At 43.7% G+C, this 24,428-nt stretch overlaps 12 protein-coding genes across 14 annotated transcripts; 7 read left to right on the top strand and 5 right to left on the bottom strand.

Moving 5' to 3' along the window:
- Window positions 1–63: 63 nt before the first annotated feature.
- On the top strand, window positions 64–2,656 carry Pdxk (pyridoxal kinase). Its single transcript, XM_017149968.3, has 4 exons — window positions 64–198; window positions 700–874; window positions 945–1,044; window positions 1,512–2,656. Exons 1-4 carry the CDS (start codon window positions 158–160, stop codon window positions 2,222–2,224), a joined length of 1,029 nt encoding a protein of 342 aa, XP_017005457.3. The 5' UTR covers window positions 64–157; the 3' UTR covers window positions 2,225–2,656.
- On the top strand, window positions 2,577–3,369 carry LOC108063048 (uncharacterized). The gene has a single exon (XM_017149977.3). It carries the CDS (start codon window positions 2,787–2,789, stop codon window positions 3,285–3,287), a length of 501 nt encoding a protein of 166 aa, XP_017005466.3. The 5' UTR covers window positions 2,577–2,786; the 3' UTR covers window positions 3,288–3,369.
- Window positions 3,257–9,140, bottom strand: Klp67A (Kinesin-like protein at 67A). Its single transcript, XM_017149963.3, has 5 exons — window positions 8,598–9,140; window positions 7,465–8,545; window positions 4,198–4,984; window positions 3,706–3,837; window positions 3,257–3,641 (listed from the first exon to the last, which is right to left on the bottom strand). The coding sequence occupies exons 1-5, from the start codon at window positions 8,900–8,902 to the stop codon at window positions 3,535–3,537; spliced, it is 2,412 nt and encodes an 803-aa protein (XP_017005452.2). The 5' UTR covers window positions 8,903–9,140; the 3' UTR covers window positions 3,257–3,534.
- On the top strand, window positions 5,581–6,507 carry mRRF1 (mitochondrial ribosome recycling factor 1). The gene has a single exon (XM_017149969.3). The coding sequence runs from the start codon at window positions 5,651–5,653 to the stop codon at window positions 6,413–6,415; it is 765 nt and encodes a 254-aa protein (XP_017005458.2). The 5' UTR covers window positions 5,581–5,650; the 3' UTR covers window positions 6,416–6,507.
- Window positions 9,141–9,403: 263 nt separating the features above from the next.
- Window positions 9,404–12,352, top strand: LOC108063038 (protein FAM76A). 3 transcript variants are annotated; one of them, XM_017149965.3, is made up of 6 exons: window positions 9,406–9,611; window positions 9,929–9,993; window positions 10,058–10,171; window positions 10,498–10,591; window positions 10,788–11,192; window positions 11,593–12,352. In XM_017149965.3, exons 1-6 carry the CDS (start codon window positions 9,525–9,527, stop codon window positions 11,986–11,988), a joined length of 1,161 nt encoding a protein of 386 aa, XP_017005454.2. In that variant the 5' UTR covers window positions 9,406–9,524; the 3' UTR covers window positions 11,989–12,352. The 3 variants fall into 3 exon arrangements, with proteins under 3 accessions (XP_017005456.3, XP_017005454.2, XP_017005455.2); XM_017149966.3 differs by lacking the exon at window positions 10,498–10,591 and having other exon boundaries at window positions 9,434–9,611; XM_017149967.3 differs by lacking the exons at window positions 10,498–10,591; window positions 11,593–12,352 and having other exon boundaries at window positions 9,404–9,611; window positions 10,788–11,162.
- Window positions 12,228–13,114, bottom strand: Fdx1 (Ferredoxin 1). Its single transcript, XM_017149976.3, has 3 exons — window positions 12,954–13,114; window positions 12,815–12,866; window positions 12,228–12,751 (listed from the first exon to the last, which is right to left on the bottom strand). The coding sequence occupies exons 1-3, from the start codon at window positions 13,066–13,068 to the stop codon at window positions 12,400–12,402; spliced, it is 519 nt and encodes a 172-aa protein (XP_017005465.2). The 5' UTR covers window positions 13,069–13,114; the 3' UTR covers window positions 12,228–12,399.
- A 455-nt stretch (window positions 13,115–13,569) lies between these two features.
- Window positions 13,570–14,553, bottom strand: Hsp67Bc (Heat shock gene 67Bc). Its single transcript, XM_017149973.3, has one exon. The coding sequence runs from the start codon at window positions 14,368–14,370 to the stop codon at window positions 13,771–13,773; it is 600 nt and encodes a 199-aa protein (XP_017005462.3). The 5' UTR covers window positions 14,371–14,553; the 3' UTR covers window positions 13,570–13,770.
- A 442-nt stretch (window positions 14,554–14,995) lies between these two features.
- On the top strand, window positions 14,996–15,866 carry LOC108063050 (rhodanese domain-containing protein CG4456). The gene is made up of 3 exons (XM_017149978.3): window positions 14,996–15,421; window positions 15,485–15,644; window positions 15,707–15,866. The coding sequence occupies exons 1-3, from the start codon at window positions 15,217–15,219 to the stop codon at window positions 15,759–15,761; spliced, it is 420 nt and encodes a 139-aa protein (XP_017005467.3). The 5' UTR covers window positions 14,996–15,216; the 3' UTR covers window positions 15,762–15,866.
- A 655-nt stretch (window positions 15,867–16,521) lies between these two features.
- Window positions 16,522–17,445, top strand: Hsp22 (Heat shock protein 22). Its single transcript, XM_017149975.3, has one exon. The coding sequence runs from the start codon at window positions 16,804–16,806 to the stop codon at window positions 17,326–17,328; it is 525 nt and encodes a 174-aa protein (XP_017005464.2). The 5' UTR covers window positions 16,522–16,803; the 3' UTR covers window positions 17,329–17,445.
- Window positions 17,446–18,150: 705 nt separating this feature from the next.
- LOC108063043 (heat shock protein 27) lies at window positions 18,151–18,957 on the top strand. Its single transcript, XM_017149972.3, has one exon. It carries the CDS (start codon window positions 18,166–18,168, stop codon window positions 18,766–18,768), a length of 603 nt encoding a protein of 200 aa, XP_017005461.1. The 5' UTR covers window positions 18,151–18,165; the 3' UTR covers window positions 18,769–18,957.
- A 318-nt stretch (window positions 18,958–19,275) lies between these two features.
- Window positions 19,276–20,227, bottom strand: Hsp26 (Heat shock protein 26). Its single transcript, XM_017149971.3, has one exon. The coding sequence runs from the start codon at window positions 20,080–20,082 to the stop codon at window positions 19,462–19,464; it is 621 nt and encodes a 206-aa protein (XP_017005460.1). The 5' UTR covers window positions 20,083–20,227; the 3' UTR covers window positions 19,276–19,461.
- Window positions 20,123–22,670, bottom strand: Hsp67Ba (Heat shock gene 67Ba). Its single transcript, XM_017149964.3, has one exon. It carries the CDS (start codon window positions 22,522–22,524, stop codon window positions 21,103–21,105), a length of 1,422 nt encoding a protein of 473 aa, XP_017005453.3. The 5' UTR covers window positions 22,525–22,670; the 3' UTR covers window positions 20,123–21,102.
- Between the last annotated feature and the right edge of the window lie 1,758 nt (window positions 22,671–24,428).

The raw sequence follows: 24,428 nt of genomic DNA, 5'->3' as shown, positions 1-24,428 counted from the left end.
AAGGGATTTTAAAAGAAATTAATTTTAAAAAATGAAGAGCTTGTAATAATTTTCATGTTTTTGGCTTTAAATTATATATTTCTTTCGGCTTTATAAGGAAATTTATAGTAATACTCGATTACAATTATACTGTCATTGGATTAGAAATCAGATTGTAATGACTTTAATAAGGAAGTACTTTAGCTGCCAAATTCGAAAGTAAGTCTAAATTATTTTTCATGATTTAAAAAGTAATCTTAATATATAATAAGCTACAGTAAAAAATAAGAAAGAAAGAGAAAATGTAACTATTTAAATAAAATATCAACATTTTTAAATCTATTATTTTCTAAAAAGAACCGTTATTCCGTAACGGAACCAGATCAATTTTCTAGTTAGGTCGATAGTTTGAACCGATGATTATCCACATCTGATTGCTCCATGACCACCTGGTAACACTGCATCATGTGGGGTGGCGATAAAAGGGGGTGTTGTAATGGATTTGATAGCATTCCAAGGCCGGGCAATGACGACTCGTTAATCTAATAGGTGTCCAATCTCTTATATTTTGTTTACGCGAAGTCCGTTCACTGTTTACCCGCTCAGTCTGCACTCGCCGGTTATCAGCCATCGGTTATCAGCCCGGAGAAGCTATGAATTCCCGCTCCCTCGCTGATAACATGGTTATAAGCTATCTCTGTGTGCGTGTGTGACTTGTAGACCCAGTAGCTTCATTCGCTCATTGATCGGTGGTCACTCGACGCGGAAAGTTGTTAGGAAAAGCGCGGAGAAAATGGCAGAATCCACATCTTCGGGAATAAAGCGGGTATTGTCCATCCAGAGCCATGTGGTGCACGGATATGTGGGAAACAAGGTGGCCACCTATCCATTGCAGGTCAGTTATTTTAATTTTTATCTCTCGAAAATTTTCCACTCACTTTGGCTAATTAATCGTCTATTTATAGTTGCTGGGCTTCGATGTGGACCCACTGAACTCGGTCCAGTTCTCCAACCATACCGGCTATAAGACCTTCAAGGGTCCCGTTTCCAACGAGAAGGAATTGGGTAAGGTCAACCAGAATCCACAGATTTATAAATGTAAATGATACTGACGATTACGGTAACCCAATATATTGAATACATATGTATGTATATCAAAATAATTTCAAGAATTTAATTTATAATTTAAATGATACTAATGATTAGCTAACGGTAACCCAATGTATTGAATACACATATCAAAATAATTTCAAGAATTTCAAGATCTTTCTATTAAGAATTGAAAAAAAAGGTTTTAAGGTTTTAAGAATTAGCTATACAATAATTTTAAAATATTTCTTATTATGTGGAAATATTTTATTTTAATATCTGTGGGCTTGAAACTATATCTTTCATTATCCGTAGTAACTTTAATTCCTTTTAGCCACCATTTTAAAATGTTCCTTAGTATGTTAAAATATTTTATTATAATATCTGTGGGCTTGAAACTGTCTATGTCTTTCATTATCCGTACTAACTTTGATTCCTTTTAGCCACCATTTTCGAGGGTCTGGAGGAGAACGAGCTGCTGCCGCTCTACTCGCATCTGTTGACCGGCTACATTGGGAATCCCCTATTCCTGCGACAGGTGGGCCACATTGTGAAGAAGCTGCGACAGGCTAATCCCGGCCTGGTGTACGTCTGTGATCCCGTGATGGGCGACAATGGGCAGCTGTATGTGCCCAAGGAGCTGCTTCCAGTGTATCGGGATGAGATCATTCCCTTGGCAGACATCCTCACTCCAAACCAATACGAAGTGGAGCTGCTCACAGAGAAGGAGGTTCGCAGCGAGGCGGCCGTTTGGGAGGCAATGGATTGGTTCCACAAGCGTGGCATCAAAACGGTGGTCATCTCCAGCAGTGATCTTGGCCAGCCCGGCGTTTTGCGGGCCTTCCTGAGCCAGGTGAACGGACCCCGTTTGGCCATCGATATTCCGAAGCAGGGCGGCAAGGATCTGGTCTTCACCGGCACCGGGGATCTCTTCGCCTCCCTCTTCCTGGCCCACAGTCATGACAGCAAGGATATGGCCAGTGTCTTTGAGAAAACCATCGCCAGTTTGCAGGCGGTGATCAAACGCACGGTGGCCGCCTTGCCGAATGGTGGAAACGGTCCCGTGAAGGCAGCCGAACGGGAACTGAAGCTGGTGCAGTCCAAGACGGAGATCGAACAGCCCCAGGTGCTCCTCAAGGCGCAGCGGCTTAACTAGACCGGGTGGAAAAACGACTACCTTAAATATACATTGTACTTGTTCACGGACAATAACCTTTTGATACCTTAAGATCGGCAATTGCATTGTTATAAATCTACAGAGTGACGGGTTAAGTACCATACATAATTGATAAAACAGCAGAGATCAAATATGATACCTTAAGTTAAACTTTTAAATGCATTATTCTAACTATTAACTATACAAATAAAAATATATATGCTCATTGTACTTGTTCACGGACAATAACCTTTTGATACCTTAAGATCATTGTTATAAATCTACAGAGTGACGGAATAAGTACCATACATAATTGATAAAACAGCAGAGATCAAAAATCAAATACCTTAAGTTAAACTTTTATATGCATTATTCTAACTATTAACTATACAAATATAAATATATGACCATTGTAAAACGAAAAACCGACAACCTGACAACCTGTTGACATCTCAAAAGACCCACACGATACGCTTCTTGCCCTTGGCGAGCAACAAGTGGCTATATATAAGATTGCAGCCGGCCGGCGAGAAAAACAAACCCGAAATAGCAAACAGAAGATATGTGGCTGTCGGTTATCTTTATTGCCTGTCTGGCCGGCGCGAGTGGATCAGTGGGTGGAGTGGGTGAGGGTAAGATCCCAGCGGAGCAGGCATTTGTGCCCCGCTACACTCCGGTGGCCGAGAGCAAGCGACAGGACTTGGATTTACCAGCGGAGGTGGGACTGGAGCAGCAGCAAAGGCCTCCTGCAGGCGACAAGAAACCCTGGCGACGAGTGGAGTACGGTTACGATGGGGTTTCTACGGCTGCATGGGCTGCTCCTTCGCCACCAGCTGCCATCTTGTCCATTCTGAATCCCCTGCTGGCACCGGGACTGCTCCTGCTGGGCGTAAACTTAGGTGCCCTGCTCTACATGCTGCTGGGACTCCTGGGACTGGCTCCTCATCGAAGCGGCGGCAGCAGCCGGTTGTCCAATTCCCAATCCTGGCCTGACAATGAAATCCTCTACCGCCGAGACAGACACAATCTGGATGAGGGCAAGGAAACGGCTGTATATTTTTAGATATAGCGCGTAACGCAAGGCTTTCTTTCCAACTTATCAAAACATATATAAAAAAGTACATAAATAAATTCAAGGTTAAAGTAATGGGTCAAAACTGAACTGAAAAAGTGAAATGGGGCTAAAGGTTGGTGGGGTTAGTGTACTATCTATATCTATGGTTATAGCTATTGTTAGTTTGAACATGGATCTGTCTCGGTTAACTCAAGGCAAACGCAAGCTTAAACGAACTGAACGAAAGTGTGTGGTCCTACTTCTTCAGGCGAAACGAGGCTGCCCGATTGAATTTGACCAAAGGCGGCTCCTTGCTGGACGATCCGAGTGGTTTTCTCGTTAGCGTGGAGGTGCCAGCGAGGGCTGTTGGGAAAACGAAAGGAAGATTATAATCAAGGATTAAATAATCGAATTTTATGGAACACACCTTTGGCCATCAGCGCCCGTGGACTCTTGCGCACATAGTTGGCGTTGTATTTGACGTTCTCCTTGGCCAAAGAAGCAGCCGCCAGCGTTCGCTGAAGTCCTTGGGCGGTAAAGTGATTGGATTTAAGCAGAGCTGCAATAAAAAACGGTAAGTATTATTTTAAAAGCCACATAATGTAAATCATCTTATATTACTGATAAATTAAATCAATAATAAGTTATTATTAATCGAAATATGCTTTGGAAAATTGCAAACTTTCCCGAAATGGTTTATAAATATTTTTTAATACATTATTACTGATAAATTAAATCAATAATAAGTTATTATTATTATAAACCCGTAATGGTTTATAAATATTTTTTAATACATTATTACTGACAAAATTAAATCAATAATAAATTATTATTAGTCGAAATATGCTTTGGAAAAATGCAAACTTTCCCGTAATAGTTTATAAATATTTTTTAATAAATTTAAAGAGCAAAATCCTACCCTTTTTGATCTTCTCGTTGCCGCCACGAACATTCTGGTCGGATATCAGATCGCTGACCAGTCGCTGGTGGACAATTCTCGGCTTGGTGACCGTTGCCGTGAGAGCTTTCCGGGCGCTACTACTGGAGGGGCCAAGAACCTGCGTCTCGTTGAGATTTCGCGGCCTCTTGAAGGTCCTGTGCATCTCCTCCGAATCAGACTCGGTGTCCTGGCTGTCGAATTCCTCCATACTCAAGTGCAGATCGTCGTCGCTCTGGGCCGCCTGCCTTTGCCGCTTCTTGGCACTGGCCGTCAGGCTGCAGGAGGGCTCTTCTTCCTCTTGGCCACTGCGCAGAGATTCGGGCACCAACATCGGATCCATCTCGGCCATTTTGGTGTTGGCCTCAGAGTCAGCGAACCGCATTTTCCGCAGCAGCCTTTCGAAAACTGCCTCGATTTCCGGCGTCAGCTTTTGTCCATCTTCCAGGCGATCGTACGTCTGGTTGAGCACCTCGCAGGCAGCCCGGAAGGACTTCCGCATCAGGTCCAGGTTCTCAACCAGCTCCTGGTTGATGGCGGTCACATGGCTGTTGAAGATACTCTGCTTGGTCAGCTGCAGCTCGAGATCCTTGTGCTTGACGTATACGATTAGGATCTGGTAGGCCTTCGACTTGTTCACCTCCCTCTTCAGGCTCTCCAGATCCTGGTAGGCACTCTCCATTTTACTCAGCCAGGCGGGCAGCTCCTCCTTGTACTTCTCCATCTGGCTGGTCAGCGTGCTCATGTAGTTCGCAAAGCGACGATAGTCCTAGGAAATAAATTAATAGTATTAATTGTATGGAACGCAATTAAAGCAAATGAAAATGTGGTATGCAAAATTATTTAGGTTTCATTAAAAATATAAACAAACACTATGGTTAAAAAGTATTTTAAAAGAAACGAAGAAAATCACTACAACTTATTATTAAATATTATTATTAATAAAACAAACTAAGAAATAATTTTCAATTTAAATTTAAAAAAAAAAAAAAATTAAAAAATTTTAAAAAGGTTGCCAATTTTAAACAAAATTATTTGTAATTAAAAATATAAACAATTTAATAATATTACTATGGTTAAAAACGTATATTAAAAAAAAAGTTAAATAAAATCCTCACAATTTAATATCAAATATTCTTTTAAGACTAACTAATACAAAATATTCAAATAAAATTTAAAAAAATGTCATACAAACAATTTTAAAAAGGTTGCCAAAATTCATGGGCAATAACCATATATTTTTAAGAAATATAAATTATTTTTTTTAGTAACAAATAAATTATTTTTTAAATAAAACCGCCAACGTAAGCCTTACGTCACGTAAGCACTCCCTACGTTTTTCATAATCCTACGAGTTTCAAAAAACAGCTGATGCTGCCCAATCGAAAATCACTGCCGCATTTAAACCAAACAAAGTAGCTCAAATTTAAATAAAATGCTGCGAAATGCCCTGCATTTAGCTACCCTAGGGTTGCGCCAGAACCGAGTGACCAAAACCTCACCCAGATTGCTTTTAAGCCTGCAAAATAATCCACAAACAGCGGAAAATCTACAAGTGGCGCGCGATTATGCAAAGGGCAAGGACAAAAAGAAGGAAAAAGGCGGCAAGGGAAAACCCGGCAAGGTGGAAATCAATGAGCAGCAGCTGCGCGAGATCCTTAATCTGGATGGCCTAAATAGCCAGATGCAGAAGTCGGTGATGCAGATGAAGGACGACTTTGTGAAGCACCTGTCGCTGCGCTCCACCAGCGGCGCCATCGACACCCTGCGCATCAAGGTCGATGGCCAGGAGCACGAGCTGCAGGAACTGGCTCAGATCTCGCGGAAAAATCCAAAGACCATTATTGTCAACATGATCGGCTTCCCGCAAACGATTCCCGACGTGCTGAAGGCCATCGAAAAGAGCGGCATGAACCTGAATCCCCAGCAGGATGGCACCACTCTGTTCATACCCATTCCCAAGGTGACCAAGGAGCACAGGGAGAATCTGTCCAAGAATGCCAAGGCCTTGTTTGTCAAATACCGCGATGCCATTCGCGGCGTGCAGAACGAGCACATCCGCAAGCTGAAGAAGCAGCCGGAACTGGGCAAGGACGATGCCTTCGCCGCCCAGGCTCAAGTCGCTGCCATTGCGGACCGCTTCATCTCGGAGGCGGATAAGTTGCTGGCCAGCAAGCAGAAGGAGCTGCTGGGCGACTAGAACTAAGACTGATCCTGCTACAAGAGCCTTAATAAATCTAAATACATGTTGAAAACTCGAACAAACTCTAGAGCCCTGCGTGAATCATTCAATTTTTGTTTCATCATAGTATGCCAGGAAATTTCTGATTTGTTCAATTTAATTCTATGTGAAATAAATTGAATGTTTTTCAATTCATTTCGAATTGACTGAATGAATGAATAATTTTTATGAATTTTTTGAATTTGCTAGAATGTTTGAATGTTTTTCTAATTCATTTCGAATTGAATGAATAATTTTTATGCATTTTTTGAATTTGCCAGAATGTTTGAATGTTTTTCTAATTCATTTCGAATTGACTGAATAAATGAATAATTTTTATGATTTTTTTTGAATTTGCTAGAATGTTTGAATGTTTTTCTAATTAATTTCGAATATTATGAATGAATGAATAATTTTTATGAATTTTTGGAATTTGCTAGAATGTTTTTCTAATTCATTTCGAATTGACTAAATGAATGAATAATTTTTATGAATTTTTTGAATTTGCTAGAATGTTTGAATCTAATTCATTTCGAATTGAATGAATGAATCAATAATTTTGATGAATTTTTTGAAATTGCTAGAATATTTTTTTAATTCATTTCGAATTGAATGAATGAATGAATAATTTTTATGAACCTTTGAAATTTGCCAGATTTTTTCTTGAAAACAAAAACTGGAAAATTTGTAACAAGTCAATGTTAACTGTATAGTAAATAAAATTCAGGCAGATTTAATCACAAAATTATGGACCTTTCTGCTTCAAAAGAAATTGTCATTTGAATTATTTCAGAATTCATTCCATTCAATTCTATTAAACTCAAAATTCTTATTAATTGATTCATATAAGACAAAAAAATCCAAATAATTTATTGAATCTATTCATTATTTCGGAACTCATGCCATTCATGCATTCAATTCTATTAAACTCAAAGTTCTAATTAATTGATTCATATAAAACATTGAAATCATTGAATCCATTCATGCAGGGCTCTAAGCAACACTAGTTAGTTAGATCTGCAACTCACCTCCTGGCACACTCGCTGGTCCACGCACATCGTCTTCCGGAACTCCTCCAGCTCCTTCTTCAGCGTCTGCCGGTAGTTAATGTTCTTGATCTTGCTGCGCATGCCAAGGACGTACTCCTGCAGCTGCCTGGCGGCCGCATATACAGCGTCTATCTTGCTGTACCACGACTTGAGCTCCTGCGGATCGAAGCCACTGTTGCCGGCGCGCTCCAGTTGCGTGGCCTTGGCTTCCAGCGCCTTGTTGCGCTCCTTGAGTCGCTCGTTCTCGGCCACCACCTCGTCGATCTTCTTCACATAGAACTCGGTGGGCATCTTGGACTTCAAGACATTCTGCTTTAGCGTGGTGCGTATCTTCTTGGCCCGACTGGCGTACTTTAGCGTGTTGTAGGTGTCCTCGTAGGTGAGCGAGCTCATCGAGACATTGGCCACCATCAGGGTGCGGCAATTGCCGCCCAGCGAGTCCTTCAGGATGCGTGTCAGGTTGGAGTCGCGGTACGGGATGTGCTTCAGCCCGTCGGCCAGCTTGTTAATGCAATTTCCCAGCGCCAAGAGGCTCTTGTTGATGCTCGCACCCTCCTTGAACCGCACTCCAATGCCCTTGGTGCTGGCCGCCCTTTCGCTGCCCGCCAGATCGATCATGCTCAGCTTGACGGTCCTCTTGGTGTCCGTCTTGCGCTCCGTGATTCGGATGTGCACCTGGAAGATGGCATGTGACCGCGAGCTCTCCGCATTCGCATCCGTGGGATGCTGGGTGCGATGCGAGTTGCCCAGCATCAACATTCGCAGCAGCTCCTCGGCGCTGTAGATGGGTGTGAGGCAGAGACCGCTGACCACCACGCCATTGGTGTCTTCACGAAGCTTGAGAGGACCCGATTTGGTCAGGAGATTCATCACATGCTCGTTGTAGACCTCCAGATAGGATACGCCCACGTCGAACTTGCGCACATCGCTCTGGGATTGGATTTTATCGAAGAGATCCTGCATGGTGAGGAAGGTCAGGCCGGGATGAGCCTCGCTGCCCAGCATGGTGAAGGTTTTGCCGGCGCCAGTGGCTCCATAAACAAAAACCGAGCAGTTGTAACTGGAAAATAATGTCTTAAATGGGTTTCTATATAATTTATACCATTACTTACCCATTTAGCACCGCGTCGACCAGCGGCGCCGTGCACTCCTCGAACAAATCCTGGTTGGAGCTGTCGATATCAAAGACCCGGTCGAAATCCATGGTCAGCTTCTTGTTCATCCGCTTGGTGATGTCGCGATACTGCTGCTTGGCGCCCTGAAAGAAGAACTCGTCGTCCTCCTCGTCGGGATCGAAGAGCAGCGCCGATCGGTCCATGACCTTGATAATACTCCGCTGCTTCTGCTCCAATTCCCGGACATTATACGGCCGTACACGCACCGCCACTTTAATGTTCGTATGCTGTTCCGAAGGCATTTTTTAAGTATATCTATCTCTGCCCGTCACTTTGTTTTCTTTTTTTTTTAGCTAGCTAGATTCCCTAGCTTTTATCGGCTTTTGTCCTTTTTTTTCCCAGTTTCGATATCCTCGCACATATAATTTTTCTCGTACAGCCTGAAGTGATCGTTGTTGTTTGAATCGGGGCTATCGGCGCCTGCGCTTTGGGGGCATCTTTATCCAATTTGCTTTTGCGCGCTCGTTCTCAATTTTGAACTGTATTCCCAGGGCTGCTTTGGTATGTATCGATAGTTCTGGCAGGGCTGCAATAATAAATTTGAAATGGTTATTTTTCGGTATAGAGATGTTTTTATTTGTAAATGAGCCTAATTAAGGTTAATAGTAAATAATTTAAAAATTTACCAACTAAACTAGTTGAACATTTATGTGTTAAGTGAAATTGTAAAATTAATTGATATTTTTTTATAATACAACTCAGTTATCGATAGCTGGTTTCGCTATCGATGAGCCGCCTATCGCTTGCCCTGCCATCGCTAGCAAAAAGAACCATTTTATTTAAAGCAGCAGAAACAACAAGTTTTTTTAACATCCCGCACACGAAAGACAGACAAACAGAGACGAAACAAAGCCGCCGAACAGAATGAGTGCAAAAGTATTATTCGCCTGCTCCAAGTGTTTCTCGCGCCATCCGTACGAGGAGCTCTCCTCCGGCCAACAGCTATGCAAGGTGAAAAGCGAGCCCAAAGAAAAAGCAAGAAAAAACAATAAAATAATGCCAAACCGACGCCGCAGAAAATGCAATATCAGCAAAAAGTGTGTGTTCTTGTTTGTTTGTTTGTTCGCTCAGCGAGCGAAAATGACGCGGCGTTGGCAAAAAATGTTGCTGCGCAAAAAGGCGAAAAGGGAAAATGCTCAAAGGCAGAAGAAGAAGCAGCCAGGCGTCGCGTCGCGAAAATGATTTAAACAACAAACAAAACAAAGGAAAACAACCATTTGAAGTACCTAATAAACCAACGGATAACCTTGAACATTTTCTGATTTCAGGGCTGCCGTGGTTCTACCTCAGTTGGTAAATGTACTTACTGCCGCTCGGAGTTTCAACCCGCCACGTAAGTACGATAATGCAGCTATATACTATATAAACCAATAAATATATATATATATAATCCGCAGCAAATCACAGAGTGCCTGCAAGAAGTGCGAACATTATCTGGGGAAGTACGGAAAGCCCAGTGCCTGCGAATGCTGCAAGATCGTCGCCGCCTTCGGGGGCTCCAAATGCATGCGGTATGTTTGATTTTCTATATAATCGGTTACTTAGATCCTATGGTAGTTCTTTCCAACGAATTCAAACGGCCCTGTAACTTGAATGCACAATGTTTGCTTACTCTAAAAAAGAAAAACCGAAACCCGATCCCAAATTGTGCCTTCAAAGTACATGACTTTGCAGATACTTCTTTGCCGATCCGATCTCTATCCTCGGAACACCAAAAACCAAACCAAACCGTCTCTTATGAACGCAAAACATTTCTCTTCTTCTCTTTTCTGCCCGCCAAAAATCAAAAACCAAAAAAAAACCAACCAAATAAACCCTATCGCATACACACATATAGATGCGCCAGCTACGAGGCAAAGTACGGACCGCCGGTGCAGTGCGATGAATGCAAGCTGCGATCAGCCTTCGACAGGCGGGACGAGAACAAAAAGGTCAGCAAACTCTGGAGGATTGCCACTCGGAAGCAGCAGCCCCTAATCTTAGAAAAAAAAACCCTAAAATTAAGCCTAGCGAATGTAGAGAAACCTGTACCATGTACTTGCGTTCATAAGAGACCGTGTTTAGTAGTCTAAGATTATGCTACCTAAGTTGTGAAAGGTTGTAAAATTTACCCCTTGTCGCCGGCAGGTCAATGGCAAACTCCTCTGCTGGCTGTGTACCTGCGCCTACAAGCGAGCTCTGCTCAAGGCGCAGCAGGAGGGCCGAATACCGATGTCCAAGAAGCGGCCGCACGAGAAGACCTCGTCGTCGCACAGAGACAACGCCGCGGCCAAGAAGCCGTCGCGCAACGAGCTGGGCAAGAGCGCCGGCGGTGGCAATAGCTCCGGCGTGAATGCGGTCAGCGGAGCAGGATTAGATCTTCCCGACAAGATATCGCGCGGAAACGGGACCATTGCAGCGCCGGCTGCCATTACGGTGGACACCAATTCGTCGGACCATGTGGTGGCCATCACATACCTAAAGGAGCGCATCGCCAGCCTGGAGAAGCGCCTGAATCAAAAAGACAAAGAGCTGCTCGAAAAGGACAAGCAGGTAATGCGAAAAACCCCTTTTTCGAACCCTTTTTATCAAGATTATAAGCGAACTTTTCCACCCTGAAATGTGCAAAAAATATATGTGCACAAAAACCAGTCTAAATTCCATAAAGTTTCCGGTCAGCTTTGCTTTCCTTTCAAGTTTGTGGTAATTTCTACCTAAAATGTAGAACATTTAATTCCCTCAAGTCAAGTTTTACAAGTTTATAAATTAAGAACAAAGATAAGCTAATGAACATAATGATCAAATAGTTTCATAAATTTGCTATAATCTTAAACTGATACATAAAGATTATGGTCAGCTTTCCTTTCCTTCCAAGTATGTGGTAATTCCTACCTTAAATGTAGAACATATAACCTTAAACTGCAATATTAACAATTTTACAAACCCCTTCCAGCTGACCGAACTGAAGGGCAAGAATTTCGAGAAGGAGAACGACATGCGCAACCGACTGAAGGAGGTGGAGCGACTGCACGACATGAAGGTGGACAACTTGAACCGCAAGATCGCCAGTGTGCTCAAGGAGTTGGCCGTGCTGAAGAAGAGCAGCAACAAGAAGACCGCCGCCCTAAGCAAGGCCGAAAAAGAGGCCATAAAGCGGGAGAACCTGTCGCCCAAGGAGGAGATCCTAACGGCGGCGGCGGTGCCGGAGAAACTGGTTAAGGCGGAGCCCGCCGATCTGGACAAGGACGAGAAGAGTCGCGACCGCGACGAGGAGCGCAGCGAGCAGGAGGATCGGGCCAGCGTACGCTCGCGTTCCGGCTCCAGCAGCCCCACGCCCTCGTCCAACTGAGAGGCAACGACTTCCAGCTGCAGGAGCGGCAGGCCAGGATTCAGGATCCACGGACTCTGGATGCCGCGCCCTTTTAGTTTTTCGCTATACAAATTTATATTTTTGTACTTTTGCTTTAATTGTAATATAGTTTTAAAATATTGTTTCACATCGCCCTTTTATGTCGCTCATCCCTGCCGCGCGAAACCTGTCCCTCCCCCTCTCTCCAAAATGTAACCCAAATCATCAGTTAGAAAATGTAATTTGATAGGCTCAACTTAACGAATTCTTCTTTAGTTTAATTCACGATGGAACAAAACACAACAAAACCGAAGCATTGTTTACATCTTAAGAAATATAAAAGTTGGGAAAGAACCAAGTGGTATTTCAACAGTCGTTATATTTAATAATGTAAGATAACAAAATGATGTGCTAGTGGGGCTTGGGCTTGTGCCCGTCGACGTAGAAGTTCCTGGTCGCCTTGGGCAGCTCCAGTTCCATGCCCTCCATGCTCTTCTCGAGCAGAATTTGGCAACCGAGGCGGGAGTTCTCGCGCAGGAATGGCGCCATGTCGAGCAGGTCGTCCTCCTTCTCCTCGGCCTCCTTCAGCTTTTCGAGATAATCGTGATTGACGTACACATGGCAGGTGGTGCAGGCCAACGAAGCCTCACAGGCGCCCTCCATTTCGATGCCATGACGATGGGCCAAGTACAAGACATTGTCGCCCACTTTGCCCTGTATCTTGGTGCGTTTCCCGTCCTTGTCCACATATGTGATGTTTACTCTGGTTGGGTAGATAAATCCCTGGTTATTGGGTGTATAATTAGCTAACCACCGAAGGACTCACATTTCTTCCGGGGACTTGGGATCCTGCCATTCGTACTCGCCATGCCGCCGCGCTGCAAAGTCATCCAAATTTCATAATCTCAGCGAGGGTTTTCTCATTAAATTTTAACTGATTCTGCGGGCTGTTTGGCTTCACTTACGTGCTGTGGTGTGCAGAGCATTACTGAGTGTGTAGATCGCGGGCCTGGCTATTTGTTTGCTAATTAATTTGCAGGAATTACGAACTGCAGACCGCCGCAAAAGTAAACAAAACATTTTTTTTGAGGTTACAGTGTCATATAGAGATGGGCATTTGTCGATAAGTCACGGGTTTATGAGATAGATTATAATCTGAATCAGAGAAAATAATTTTAGATATTAGAAAACCTTTATTTTAAAACTTTTTAAATGTTAATTGTATTTTATTTTATTTACTTTTTCAATTTATTTTATTGGGGAATTTGTTTTTTAAACTGTTACTGTTACTTTTTGGGAACTGTGACTTAGTGCTATCGATGTCTATGCTTTTGGCGGGCTTTCATTTAAAATTCAAGGAGTTGATTGGATTAACTCCTGGGAAAAGGCTAGCGAAAGCTTTCCTAAGTAGGATTGACATCTGGGGACCTAATTTAAATATGCACAGCTTTTAATGCGAGCATAAGTGAACAAAAGAAAGATACAATATTGTAAGAGGAATTTTCAATTTAGAGTTACTGATACCTTATAAAAAAGGTTAGTAATTCCATTTATTTCTAGTTTACAATAAAACACTTTCCATAACTGAGACATTCATATTCCTTTATTAATACTGGATTTCGATTAGTCTTAAAATTTAATTGGACATTTAAAATGTAGCTATTAGTAAATGAATAAATATAGTACGATGCGTGCTTAATTTTGATGACTTTTTGGGTGCAACGATAAACAAGAGTCTTGGGGAATCACTAGGCTGCCGAAGCTGCTACCTTTGGGGGCTCTTCACTTGGCTTCCGGAGCTGCTGCGGAAGCTGGAGCAGCTGGCTCCTTGTGACCGTTGCCATTCTGAAAGAGATCCGATGGACCCACATGCTTGATGGGGATGACCCGCTCCTTGGGCTCCTCCTTGGAAACTAGCGGAGGAACTGTTATGTTGAGAACCCCGTCCTCCGACAAAGTGGAGGCAATGGCATCCGAGTCGAACTCCTTGGGCAGCGGATAGCGGCGAACGAAGTGCCGCGAGACATGCCCATGGTCATCCTCCCGCTCCTCATGCTTTCCCTCGACCACGATGCACTCGTTGATCAGTTTGACTGTGATTTCCCCCGGCTGAAAGAGTCCCACATCCAGGTGGACCTCAAAGTTGCCCTGCTTATTCGGTGCTCCACTTCTGCCCAAGGCGGCCAGCTCTCCGCTCCTTTTATTGGCCACCAGGTGATGGGCATGTGCCCCCATCCGGGCGATCATGCCCAGGGTGTGCAAGTCCAGGTCATGATGCTGCCGGGAATGCATTCGCCTGTACAGGCGATTCGGGAACATGTCGTGGCCATAGTACATGGAGTCCGGGGAGTCCAGGTTCAAGACAAAGGGAATATCTGGCATTTTTCCTTTCCTTCCTTTTAGCTTCCCTGTGTATCTGGCGGAAGTTCGATGAACCGACGACCCAAAAACTGTCCAAGGGTTGATTTACCAGCGGGGTGTTTAATTCGCAATCTCGGCTGCAATTTGGCGCTCAATTCACCTTGACTTTTCCGACTCGAATGTGGAGTTTTACGGGCTCGCTGCAACCTTTTATAGAGCCGGAAAAGCTTTCCCCCACTGACCAAAGAGCTTTTTTGGAGCAGCAACTCGGCGATTCGGAGATTCTGGGGCGACATCTGGGAACCTTCTCGTGGCCAAGCTTTCGGAGATGCTACGCTATCCAAACCGCAGACAGCATTCGAATGGGATCCGCTTTAAAATAAACGCTTTTACAGTGGAACCACTGTAATTTGTCAGAATTACTTTTTAAAAATATTTATAATATTTTAAGGTCTTAAAAAATTTTGAATGAAAAATTCATATCCTTCTAGGAAACTAAATGTTACATTTTACATGAAAAATTAAATATAAAAATGCTTACATGTTTTAATTTTAAATATTCATTTATTTACTCTTGCACTTATCAAATCATTTGATTCTCTTATATAAATTTCTAGTTATAGAACCCATACTGTAGATCGGAAAGCAAGCTATGTATGTCTGGGAGACTATCCCAACCTATTTGAATTTGAAATTCAAAGTGAAATCGGATCGAGAGACCCAACCGGCTCCGTTTCTAGCGGACAATTAGCGGCATCTCCAGCGCCGGCGTCAAGAAAACTATCTAAACAAACAAGGCGACACCACAATAATCAGACTGCGATAAGCCGACGAATCGCGAAAGTCTCGTATCTCGAGCCCACATAAATGGATCTTCTGGGTCCGGCGGGCAAGTCAGTTGTTATTCAGCTGGCGAACTGCTTGAAAATCGTGCTGCGTTCCATAACTACAATGGCCACCTATGAACAGGTTAAGGATGTACCCAACCATCCGGAAGTCTATCTTATCGACGTCCGACGAAAGGATGAGCTTCAGCAGACGGGCAGCATTCCAGCTAGTTTAAATATACCCTGTAAAAGACCCTCTACCTTTCTATTTTTGGATACATTTATCATTTCTATTTCTTATCTTGTAGTGGATGAGCTGGACAAGGCTTTCAATCTGGATGCTAATGCTTTCAAGAACAAATATGGAAGATCAAAGCCGGAAAAAGGATCTAGGATCATATTCACCTGCCGGTCGGGAAATCGTGTTATAGAAGCTGAGAAAATTGCCAAGGGCCAAGGATACTCCAAGTTAGTTTTTAAAATCTTAAAATTAGTTTAAGTATTCTAAAAGGTTTGAGTATTCTTTTTAGTGTGGTGCTCTACAAAGGATCGTGGAATGAGTGGGCCCAAAAGGAAGGACTTTAAACGTAACAGATTTTATAACCATTTGGATTTTAAATTATTTGTTAAATAAAAAAGCACATGGAAAATGGGTATTGAAATAAATGCGAGCTTATAAAACTACATAAACCAGCACTATTTCCATAAATACTTTAAATTGATCACACAGATTTTTTGTGGATAATCAAGGGTTTTGGTAAAAATAAAATTTTTAGCAGTATGTTTTTTTATACAACTTGACCAAAAATGGTCAAAAATAAAAAGTACGTTCTGTTTTGAACAAACTAACAAATTGATCCAAGTTACTATTTGCTTGATTTAAAAAAAAATGGAGCATTTTGAGTAATTTCCAGATTTGAAGCTCCAATTTTTAATAACAATCGATTGGGAATATTGTTAATGTTACCTTTTTTAACTACACCCATGGAAAAGCTTATTTAAACTACCACACCCGCACTTGGAAAGCGAGACACTCTCAAACTCTGCCTCTCTTTCGCCACAAAAAACTGACCTGCCCCAAGGCGCCAATGAGAGAGAACATTGTTTAGCGATAAAATAAAATGTAAATAAAGTCAGTTTTTAGTACCCAGAGTACGCGAAACTTCTACAAATTTCTCTAAAAGGCCAGGCAACAACCCCTATTTAAATGCCATTGCCCGATTTCAGGCAAAGCGGAAAATTGCATCAGCAAAGGGCGAAGAAAATTCGAGAGAATGCCGGTGGTTTCTAGACTAAATAGATTTCCTCTCTGCCAAGAGTATAAATAGCAACCGGTGGGGCACCGCTCTCTCAGTTCAAAAAAATCAAAACAACAGTCAACAACTCGCTGCAATTAAAATAAAATTAAATTTCGCAAGCTTGAAAGAAAATAACAAAGCTAAAAAATTAACACTGCAAACGGGAAAATCTTATTGAAAAAATAAAATATTTTAATTAGATAACGCAATAATTTGAAATAACTATTTCAAAAGATAAAAGAATATTTCAAAGCTTACCAATTCGTGATTTCATCAGATAAATATAATATTTAAATACCCATAAATTAAAATTTAAACCACAAATCACAATGCGTTCGCTACCAATGTTTTGGCGTATGGCGGAGGAGATGTCCCGCATGCCACGCCTCTCCTCGCCCTTCCACGCCTTCTTTCACGAACCGCCCGTTTGGAGCGTGGCTCTTCCGAGGAACTGGCAGCAGATTGCCCGCTGGCAGGAGCAGGAGTTCGCCCCACCGGCCACCGTCAGCAAGGAGGGCTACAAACTCACCCTGGACGTCAAGGATTACAGCGAACTGAAGGTCAAGGTGCTGGACGAGAGTGTTGTCCTGGTGGAGGGAAAATCGGAGCAGCAGGAGGACGAACAAGGCAGCTATAGCTCCAGGCACTTCCTTCGCCGCTTCGTCCTGCCCGAGGGATATGAGGCCGACAAGGTCAGCTCAACTCTGAGCAGCGACGGCGTTCTGACCATCAGTGTGCCCAATCCTCCAGCGGTGGAGAAGACTCTCAAGGAGCGAGTGGTGCCCATCGAGCAAACTGGGGAACCGGCCAAGAAGTCCGCTGAGGAGTCCAAGAACGAGACCAAACAGCAGTGATTCAGCTAAAAGAGCACCTTACCAAATAAAACAAATGCTAGTGAAAACCTATTCAGTAATGTAGATCTTCTCATCCCTATGAAACAAAATTTAAAGACATATAAAATTAATAAGTTAGTTCCAAATCCATTTTTGGATATCTAAGTAGAAGAAAATAAATTTAAAAATGATTATTAAGCAAAATAGTGTATTTCTTTTTGGGTTAAAAGTCTTCTTAAAATATGGTTCATAAAAAAAAAGATATTGCTCATTTACAACTTTCCTCTTTGGCTAATATATGCACACAAAAAAAAGCATGTTGGACCCATATCTTTTTTACATGAAATACTCTTCTCGGCATATCAAATTAAAATTAATCTTAAATATATCGATTTTTTTTGGGTCTGTATATTATAATATGCCTTATTATTATCTTTGCCTTAAAAAATAGATGTATAATTTTATGATACCTTTCCTTAGATGGAAATAACCCCCAAAAATACTTTCCATTTTGTCTGCGCTCGTCTGGCACCTTGGCCCCATGCCTCCTACCTTTTTCCGCTTCCTTCGATGATTCCGATGACGTAGCCACTTGACGCGGGTCCAACTGGCCGTAATATTGTCGTGTGCACCTCGTTGGCCTCGCCTTCACCGCTGCACTTGGCCGAACCGATCTGTTACGATTCGTTTCGATCCCATCCGATGCGCCTCGGCCGGATGACTCATCTTCGCCATCGGCCATCCGCATCCGGCGAGGCCAGGCGACCATCTATAAAAGAACTGACGGCGGCGGCGACAAATTTTATAAGAATTTCGGACTCGAACGCAAGCGAATCGTTGCCCTAATCCCGTCGAGAAATGTCTCTGGTGCCCACGACATATCGCGATTTGTCGCGGGAATTCGATCGTCCGCGGCCGCTCTACCAGCCGCCCTATGATTTCCACCTCTATCCGTATTTGTGGGACGATCCGCGTGTCTGGTGGCCATCGCAGCACACCAGCAGGAGTGACTTGCTCCGACCGCTGGACGAACTGGTGACGCGGCGAGTGAGGAATCAGCTGATCCAATCGACGCCCTACGAATGGGCCCATCCCATGCGGTGGGACAACTACTATTCCGGCGAACGGGTGCATGTGGATGAGAAGGGATTCCGGGTTGACATCGATGTGCGACAGTTTCATCCGCACGAGATTGTCGTGAAGACCAATGACGACTACGTTATTGTCCAGGGAAACCACAATCGCCGCAGCGAGGGCTCCAATGGCCTGGTGGAAAGGCACTTTGTGCGCAAGTACCTCCTGCCACGCGGCTATAATGCTAATGAGGTGATCTCGGACATATCCACCGATGGCATTCTCACCATCAAGGCTCCACCACCGCCGCCAGCCAAGTACTACTCCCCCGGGGAGCGATTGATCCGCGTCCATGAGACGGGAAAACTGGCCCTGCCCTGGAAATAGACCAAAATCACAGAATCCGGAAGGCAAACAGTGGAAAGTCCCACCCATCTGAAGCGCCTAACTCAAGGTGAACTATTTTCGGACAGCAAGCAAGTGCAGCCGAACATTTAAATTGGATTCAAACATAAATAAAATACAGATTGTACTCGTAGGTAATATATAAAATGCGCAATAAATATTTGCTAGAAACATTGGGCTTTACGGAGGGGTCTTGGCCCGGTCGCGCCCAAATGAAGGCGTCAATGTTTTAGGTGGGAAAATAATTTCCCAACTTTTATAGAAAATTTATTTTTTTTAATTTTAGAAAATTTAAAAATCATGGTGTCCGAAATAATAACCATTTAGCTTATATATCAACAACATACTTATTTATTTCTGATAATAACCATAAATATTTTCATTTCTGATTGTTTTTCAAACTCTTAACTTTCTGATATATTAACAAATCATAAAATATAGAAGAAATTGTTTAAACCAACTTCCAGAAAAAAAGAACAACAAAGGTAATTTAAATTTTCCACACCAGGTGTACAAATGATTTAATAAGTTATTTCTCAAGTCTTTAGCTCGTTTCAAATGCAATGCAATAAATAAGGAACATAAATGCGGGGGAATGATGGATGATTTCGGGGGATTACAATATAGAGTTGATTCGGGAATACAATGGGGATGTTGACCAACTCCAAATCAGCTCTACTTGGCGCTGCCGTTGGTGGCTCCGTTCTCCTTGCCCTTCAGCTCGCTGGCATTCGGCTTGACGTTGAGATGGGCGGGACCCACTTGCTGGATCTGGATGATGCGCTCCTTGGACTTGTCCTCGATGGCCTGCGGCTTGGGAATGCTGACGGTGAGCACGCCATCGGAGGATAGCTGCGAGACGACCTGCTCGGGCTTATAGCCCTCAGGAACCTTGTAGCGACGGACAAAGTGCCGCATAATATGGCCATGATCGTCCTGGCGCTCCTCATGCTTGCCCTCGACCAAAATGGAGTCGTCCACCACCTTGACGTTGAGTTCGTTCGGCTTGAACTGGGCCACGTCCATGCACACCTGGAAGCCATCCTTGCCCACCTGAGCGGTGGCTGGCCAGTGGATGTCGTTGTGCCGCGACATCTCGCGACGAAGGGCCATCACCTGGCCGGCGGGCGACGAGGGGCAAATGGGCGAGGCGCAGGGACATCCGTTGATCGAACGGCGACGCTCGTTGCCATGTGGCTGCAGGTAGCGGGGATGCATTCCCAATCCAAATTCGTACATGGGGCTGCGGGGCTCCTGGAGTTCGTCCACCAGCGAAAGAAGAGTTGAAAGCGCCATTTTGACTTTTTAGGTTAGATTTTGACCGGGGTTAAAATAATTCTTCTCTTTTTGGTTAGGTTGAATGAACTTTTCTGACTTGCAAAGGTATTTTGTTCCTTTTCTTTTTTAATTTTTCTTTTTTTTTTTTTAATTCTGCTTTTTAAGTTAGTCACTCGGACTTGCTTACTGCTCGATTTTTGAATTCGATCTGTGCGCTCTTCGAAAAGCAGGCCCCCTTTTATACCCCACTGAGCTTTTCTAGAAGAGTCCGGAATGTGCGAGAGAGAGAGAGAAGAGAGAGAGAGAGAGAGCGTACACGGAGAGAAATAACTTTAATGTTGTTGTAAAATTAGTGAGTTAAATAAATACGTTTTTATTATAACATATTAGTTTACTTTTCAATCCAATAAAAATAGAAAACAATACTTTGTTAAATTTGCAAACCTTAATTAGGCCATTGGAATGAATGTGAGAAAAATAAACAATTTCATGTTACCAAATACCTAAACTTTTTCCAGTGTAGAGAGTGGGGTATGTGCGCCTGCGCAAGTGACAGATAGAGAGGGAGAGAGCATGAGTTTGAAAGTGAGAGGAGAGTAGAGCCCGAAAATTCTAGAAGAGTTTTGCAATTTCTAGAAGAGTCCAGCAACACCAAGGAAGAAAAAAGAGAGTGGTTGAAATTTCCTCGTGAGAGCAGCGCAAAAGAGAAAGCCGGTTAACGGCAAACAAAACAAAACGGCAATTTTCATTATTTTGTTTTTCCTCTTTATTGTTAAGTACATTATTTCTCTGTCTTTAAGTTTTACTGGAATACTTGTAGTTGTTGTCACATATGTTTTTAGGAAATCAAATATCGTCCGCTATCTCCCACGCTTAGTAATTGAGTGCTTTTCCCGTCAGCTTTCTCGGCTCGTTGTTTTTTGTTGTTGTGAATTGCAAAAGAAAACACAAGAAACATTTATGGAATAAAACGCACGCCTACTCGTGATGGTTATTATTTGTTCTTAATTATATGTTTTTTTTTTTTTATTTCAGTCTTCACTTGGAGAGCTCCTCGGTCTTGGCTGCAGTGGCTCCGTTCTCGCCCTGGTTTTTGGCCAGGAGTATGGCCGCATCCACGGCGGCCAGCTCCTCGCCGCCCTTCTCCTCCACTTTCTCCGCCTTGTCCGCCTTCTCCACCTTCTCCGCCTTCTCCTCTTTGCTGTCTTCTGTGGGAACTTCGGGCTTTTTGGCCAGCGGCATTTCCACATCCTCGGGGGCTGTGGTGGTGGTGATGGTAGTGGTTCCATTACCGTTATTCGAGGCTACGGCCACTTCGTTGGCATTGGCGTCCTCTGTTTTCTGCTCCTCTTCGCTGCTTATAACGGGTTTCGGTTGGGGCTTGGTTTTGGGGTCCTCCTCTTTGGCAGCCTCTTCGTTTTTGGCAACCACTTCCATGGACTCCGGTTCTGCAACGCCATTGTTGGCACTGGAAGTGGCAGTGGTTCCTGCAGTGGAAGGGGCTTCCACTGCAACGGCGGCAGCAGCAGCCTCATTGGAAAGAGAGGGCGAAAGAGCCGCTACTTCCGACTCCATCTCTGTCTCCTCCTGACCATTGCCGTTGCTCTCGGAGAGAGTGAGCGAGAGCGAGGGAGTGGGAATGGAAGTGGTAGTGGAAGTGGTAGTGGAAATGGAAGTGCCACCGGGTGTGGGTGCAGTCGGAGTGGATGGCTGTTCTGCCTGCTGCTCTGCCGGCTTCGGCGGCTGCGCATCCTTCTGGGGCTGCGAAATCTGCTGGATGTCCACGATGCGCTCCTGCCGTTCCAGGCTCCCCTTAACCACTGGAAGCGGCGGCGGCGCCTTGACCGTCAGTATTCCGTCCGAGGAGAGGGTCGAATGGACCTCGCTGGGATCGTAGCCCTTGGGCAGGATGTACTTGCGGATGAAGTGGCGCGAGATCACCCCATGTCCATCCTCCTTCTCGTCGTGCTGACCCTCGACCACGATGCAATTGTCGATGGTCTTGACGGTCAGTTCCCTGGCGGCGAACTGCTTCACATTCATGCTCACCTGGAAGCCGTTCCGATTGACCACCGAGTAGGCGGATTTGCTGGCCGACGGCTGGTTGGTGATACCACCACCACTGCCACTTCCGCCGCCGGAAGTTCCCTTGTCGCTGAGCTCCTTTTCCAGCTCCAGCAGCGACTTATTGCAGCAAACGGTTTTTGCCCCAGCCACACGGTTATACGGATGATGACGATGCTGAGGCGGCGACGACGACGACGACTGACCCTTAATGGGCACCCACATCATGGCATTTCCACGCCCCAACCCGCGACTCAACTGTGGGGCATGCAACTGTGCGGGGGCATCCAGGGGATACAGCCCGAATCCGGCCGAATCATCTATATCCATGGCCAGGCTGCGATTGAAATCGTGCAGCTCCTCGGCCAAATCGAGTATAAACGGTATCAGCGACATTTTCACTTTTTTCCTTTCTTAGCTGAGGGTTTTCTATATGTTTTTCTTAATTTATCTTTTCGATTAGGGATATTGGTTTCTTCTGGGAACCGGCGGCGATCCGTTCTGGTCTCCAACTGGACTGCGTTTGAGCCCTTATGGCTGAATGCCGGCGCTTTTAAGCGGCCGTGCAGCGCTGAATGGAAAACCTGGTCACTTCCAGCCGCCTTCCAGGCCAGCTCCCAGGCGAAAAACTATGAAACTCCTCCGGAGAACTCGCCAGCGGGAGGGGATGGCAATAAAAAACAGCCCGACAAGCCATGTACTATGCCATTCTGCGGTATATAAACCGAAATAAGAGATACTTTTCCTATATCCCAGTTAGCCAGAGAACAAAGAAAGTACTCGTATTCCAGGGCGAAACCAGACAAACTGCAGCGGTGCAAAAAATAAAAGAGGCAAACCGGCTTGGAACCGAGGGATATATGCACGAAAAACCCCCCCAGAGATGCCATCTCCCTTGAACTGGAGATATATATTTGTATATAACCATATAGACGACACGGGGTGTATGTAAAGTGGTCGTGGTGTTGCAGCTGAATTCCCATTGCCGGCATTGAGCGAACAGCTGAGAGTCTCGTGCCGGTTGCCGAGTCGCCGAGTAGCCGGCGATAAACAACTACAACAACAGCTGGGCGGCAGTAGCCTGGAAGCTACAAATCCGATTTAGCTGGAGGACTGGCTATCGCAAACCGGCGTCGCGTAAACATGCGCAGTTTCAGCGTCTGGAGCAACCCATACATATGGTCTGGCCATATATACCGATACCACACAGATGATGATATGCTGGATTTGTATATTTTTACATAGCCAAGTGCAAGCGATGGTAACCGGTTGAAAAGCTCCAAAAACATCATCATCATCCAGACGAGGGCCAGACAGTGGAGAGTTTGCTAAAATTTAGTGGGGCCCCGAACTCAACTTCGGGATACATTTTACATTTTATATGCCTGTATCGCAGCTGCAGTGGGAAAAGGGCAAAAACCCTCAGAGATTGCTGCGTACGAGATGGCCCCCCTTATGTATGTGCAATGTACTTGGATTTATTTACCCAACCAGGGGGAGAACTTCGCCAGACGGGCTTTCTCGTACATACATTATGTGACCACCTTTTCGAAGAGACAACTTCCATTGCGTTGGCGTTGGATTGTGTAAGCCCCGGGCACATACCACATGCACTCCAGGGTGGGGAAGAGCAACAAAAAATGGGGCCATAAATAAAAACTTGAAAGATATAAGAGCTAAGGATCGAGTTCTGGAACTATATCTACAAATTTGTAAACAAATTGTACTTTCAATTACTTAATTTGGGAACAGATTAATTGGAAATTTGAATGGACAATTTACTTACATTGATAAATCTTTTCTATTAAGATTTTCTGCCTTCTAAACTATAAAGAAATGTATTTTTAGTTAAGAGGTCTGAAAGAAGAGGTTTATCCTAAAAAAATTGTTAGTAGTAATACAACACATTAAGATATAACCCTTATAAAAGTAGGATCATTTTCCTTCTTTCAATTTGTCACTTTATTTATATTTCCTTCTTAAGTGCATTAAATTAAATTTAAATTACATTACAATTTTGAAACAATTATATTTTACTTAAGTTTAATAAAATTAATTTATGTACCTATTATAAAAAAATAAATAAACTATCTTTACATTTAAGTCACTTTATTTGTTATTAATAAAACAATTTCCTAAATCCTATACTCAGAGAATCATTTATTTTAATTAGATTTCTCCTACCTCAGAACGTTCTCCTTCCATATTAATTAAAGTTAATAGCTTAAATGTCATGCCATAAAAAAAATTGTTCTGCAGTCTCGAAATTTCGCGAATGTACTCCATCCTCCGTGGTCTCT

Source organism: Drosophila takahashii, chromosome 3L (assembly GCF_030179915.1).
Source record: "Drosophila takahashii strain IR98-3 E-12201 chromosome 3L, DtakHiC1v2, whole genome shotgun sequence".
NCBI classification, from domain to species: Eukaryota; Metazoa; Arthropoda; class Insecta; order Diptera; family Drosophilidae; genus Drosophila; species Drosophila takahashii.
The sequence above is the reverse complement of the archived record's forward strand: the minus strand, read 5'-3'. Positions and strand labels throughout refer to the sequence as shown.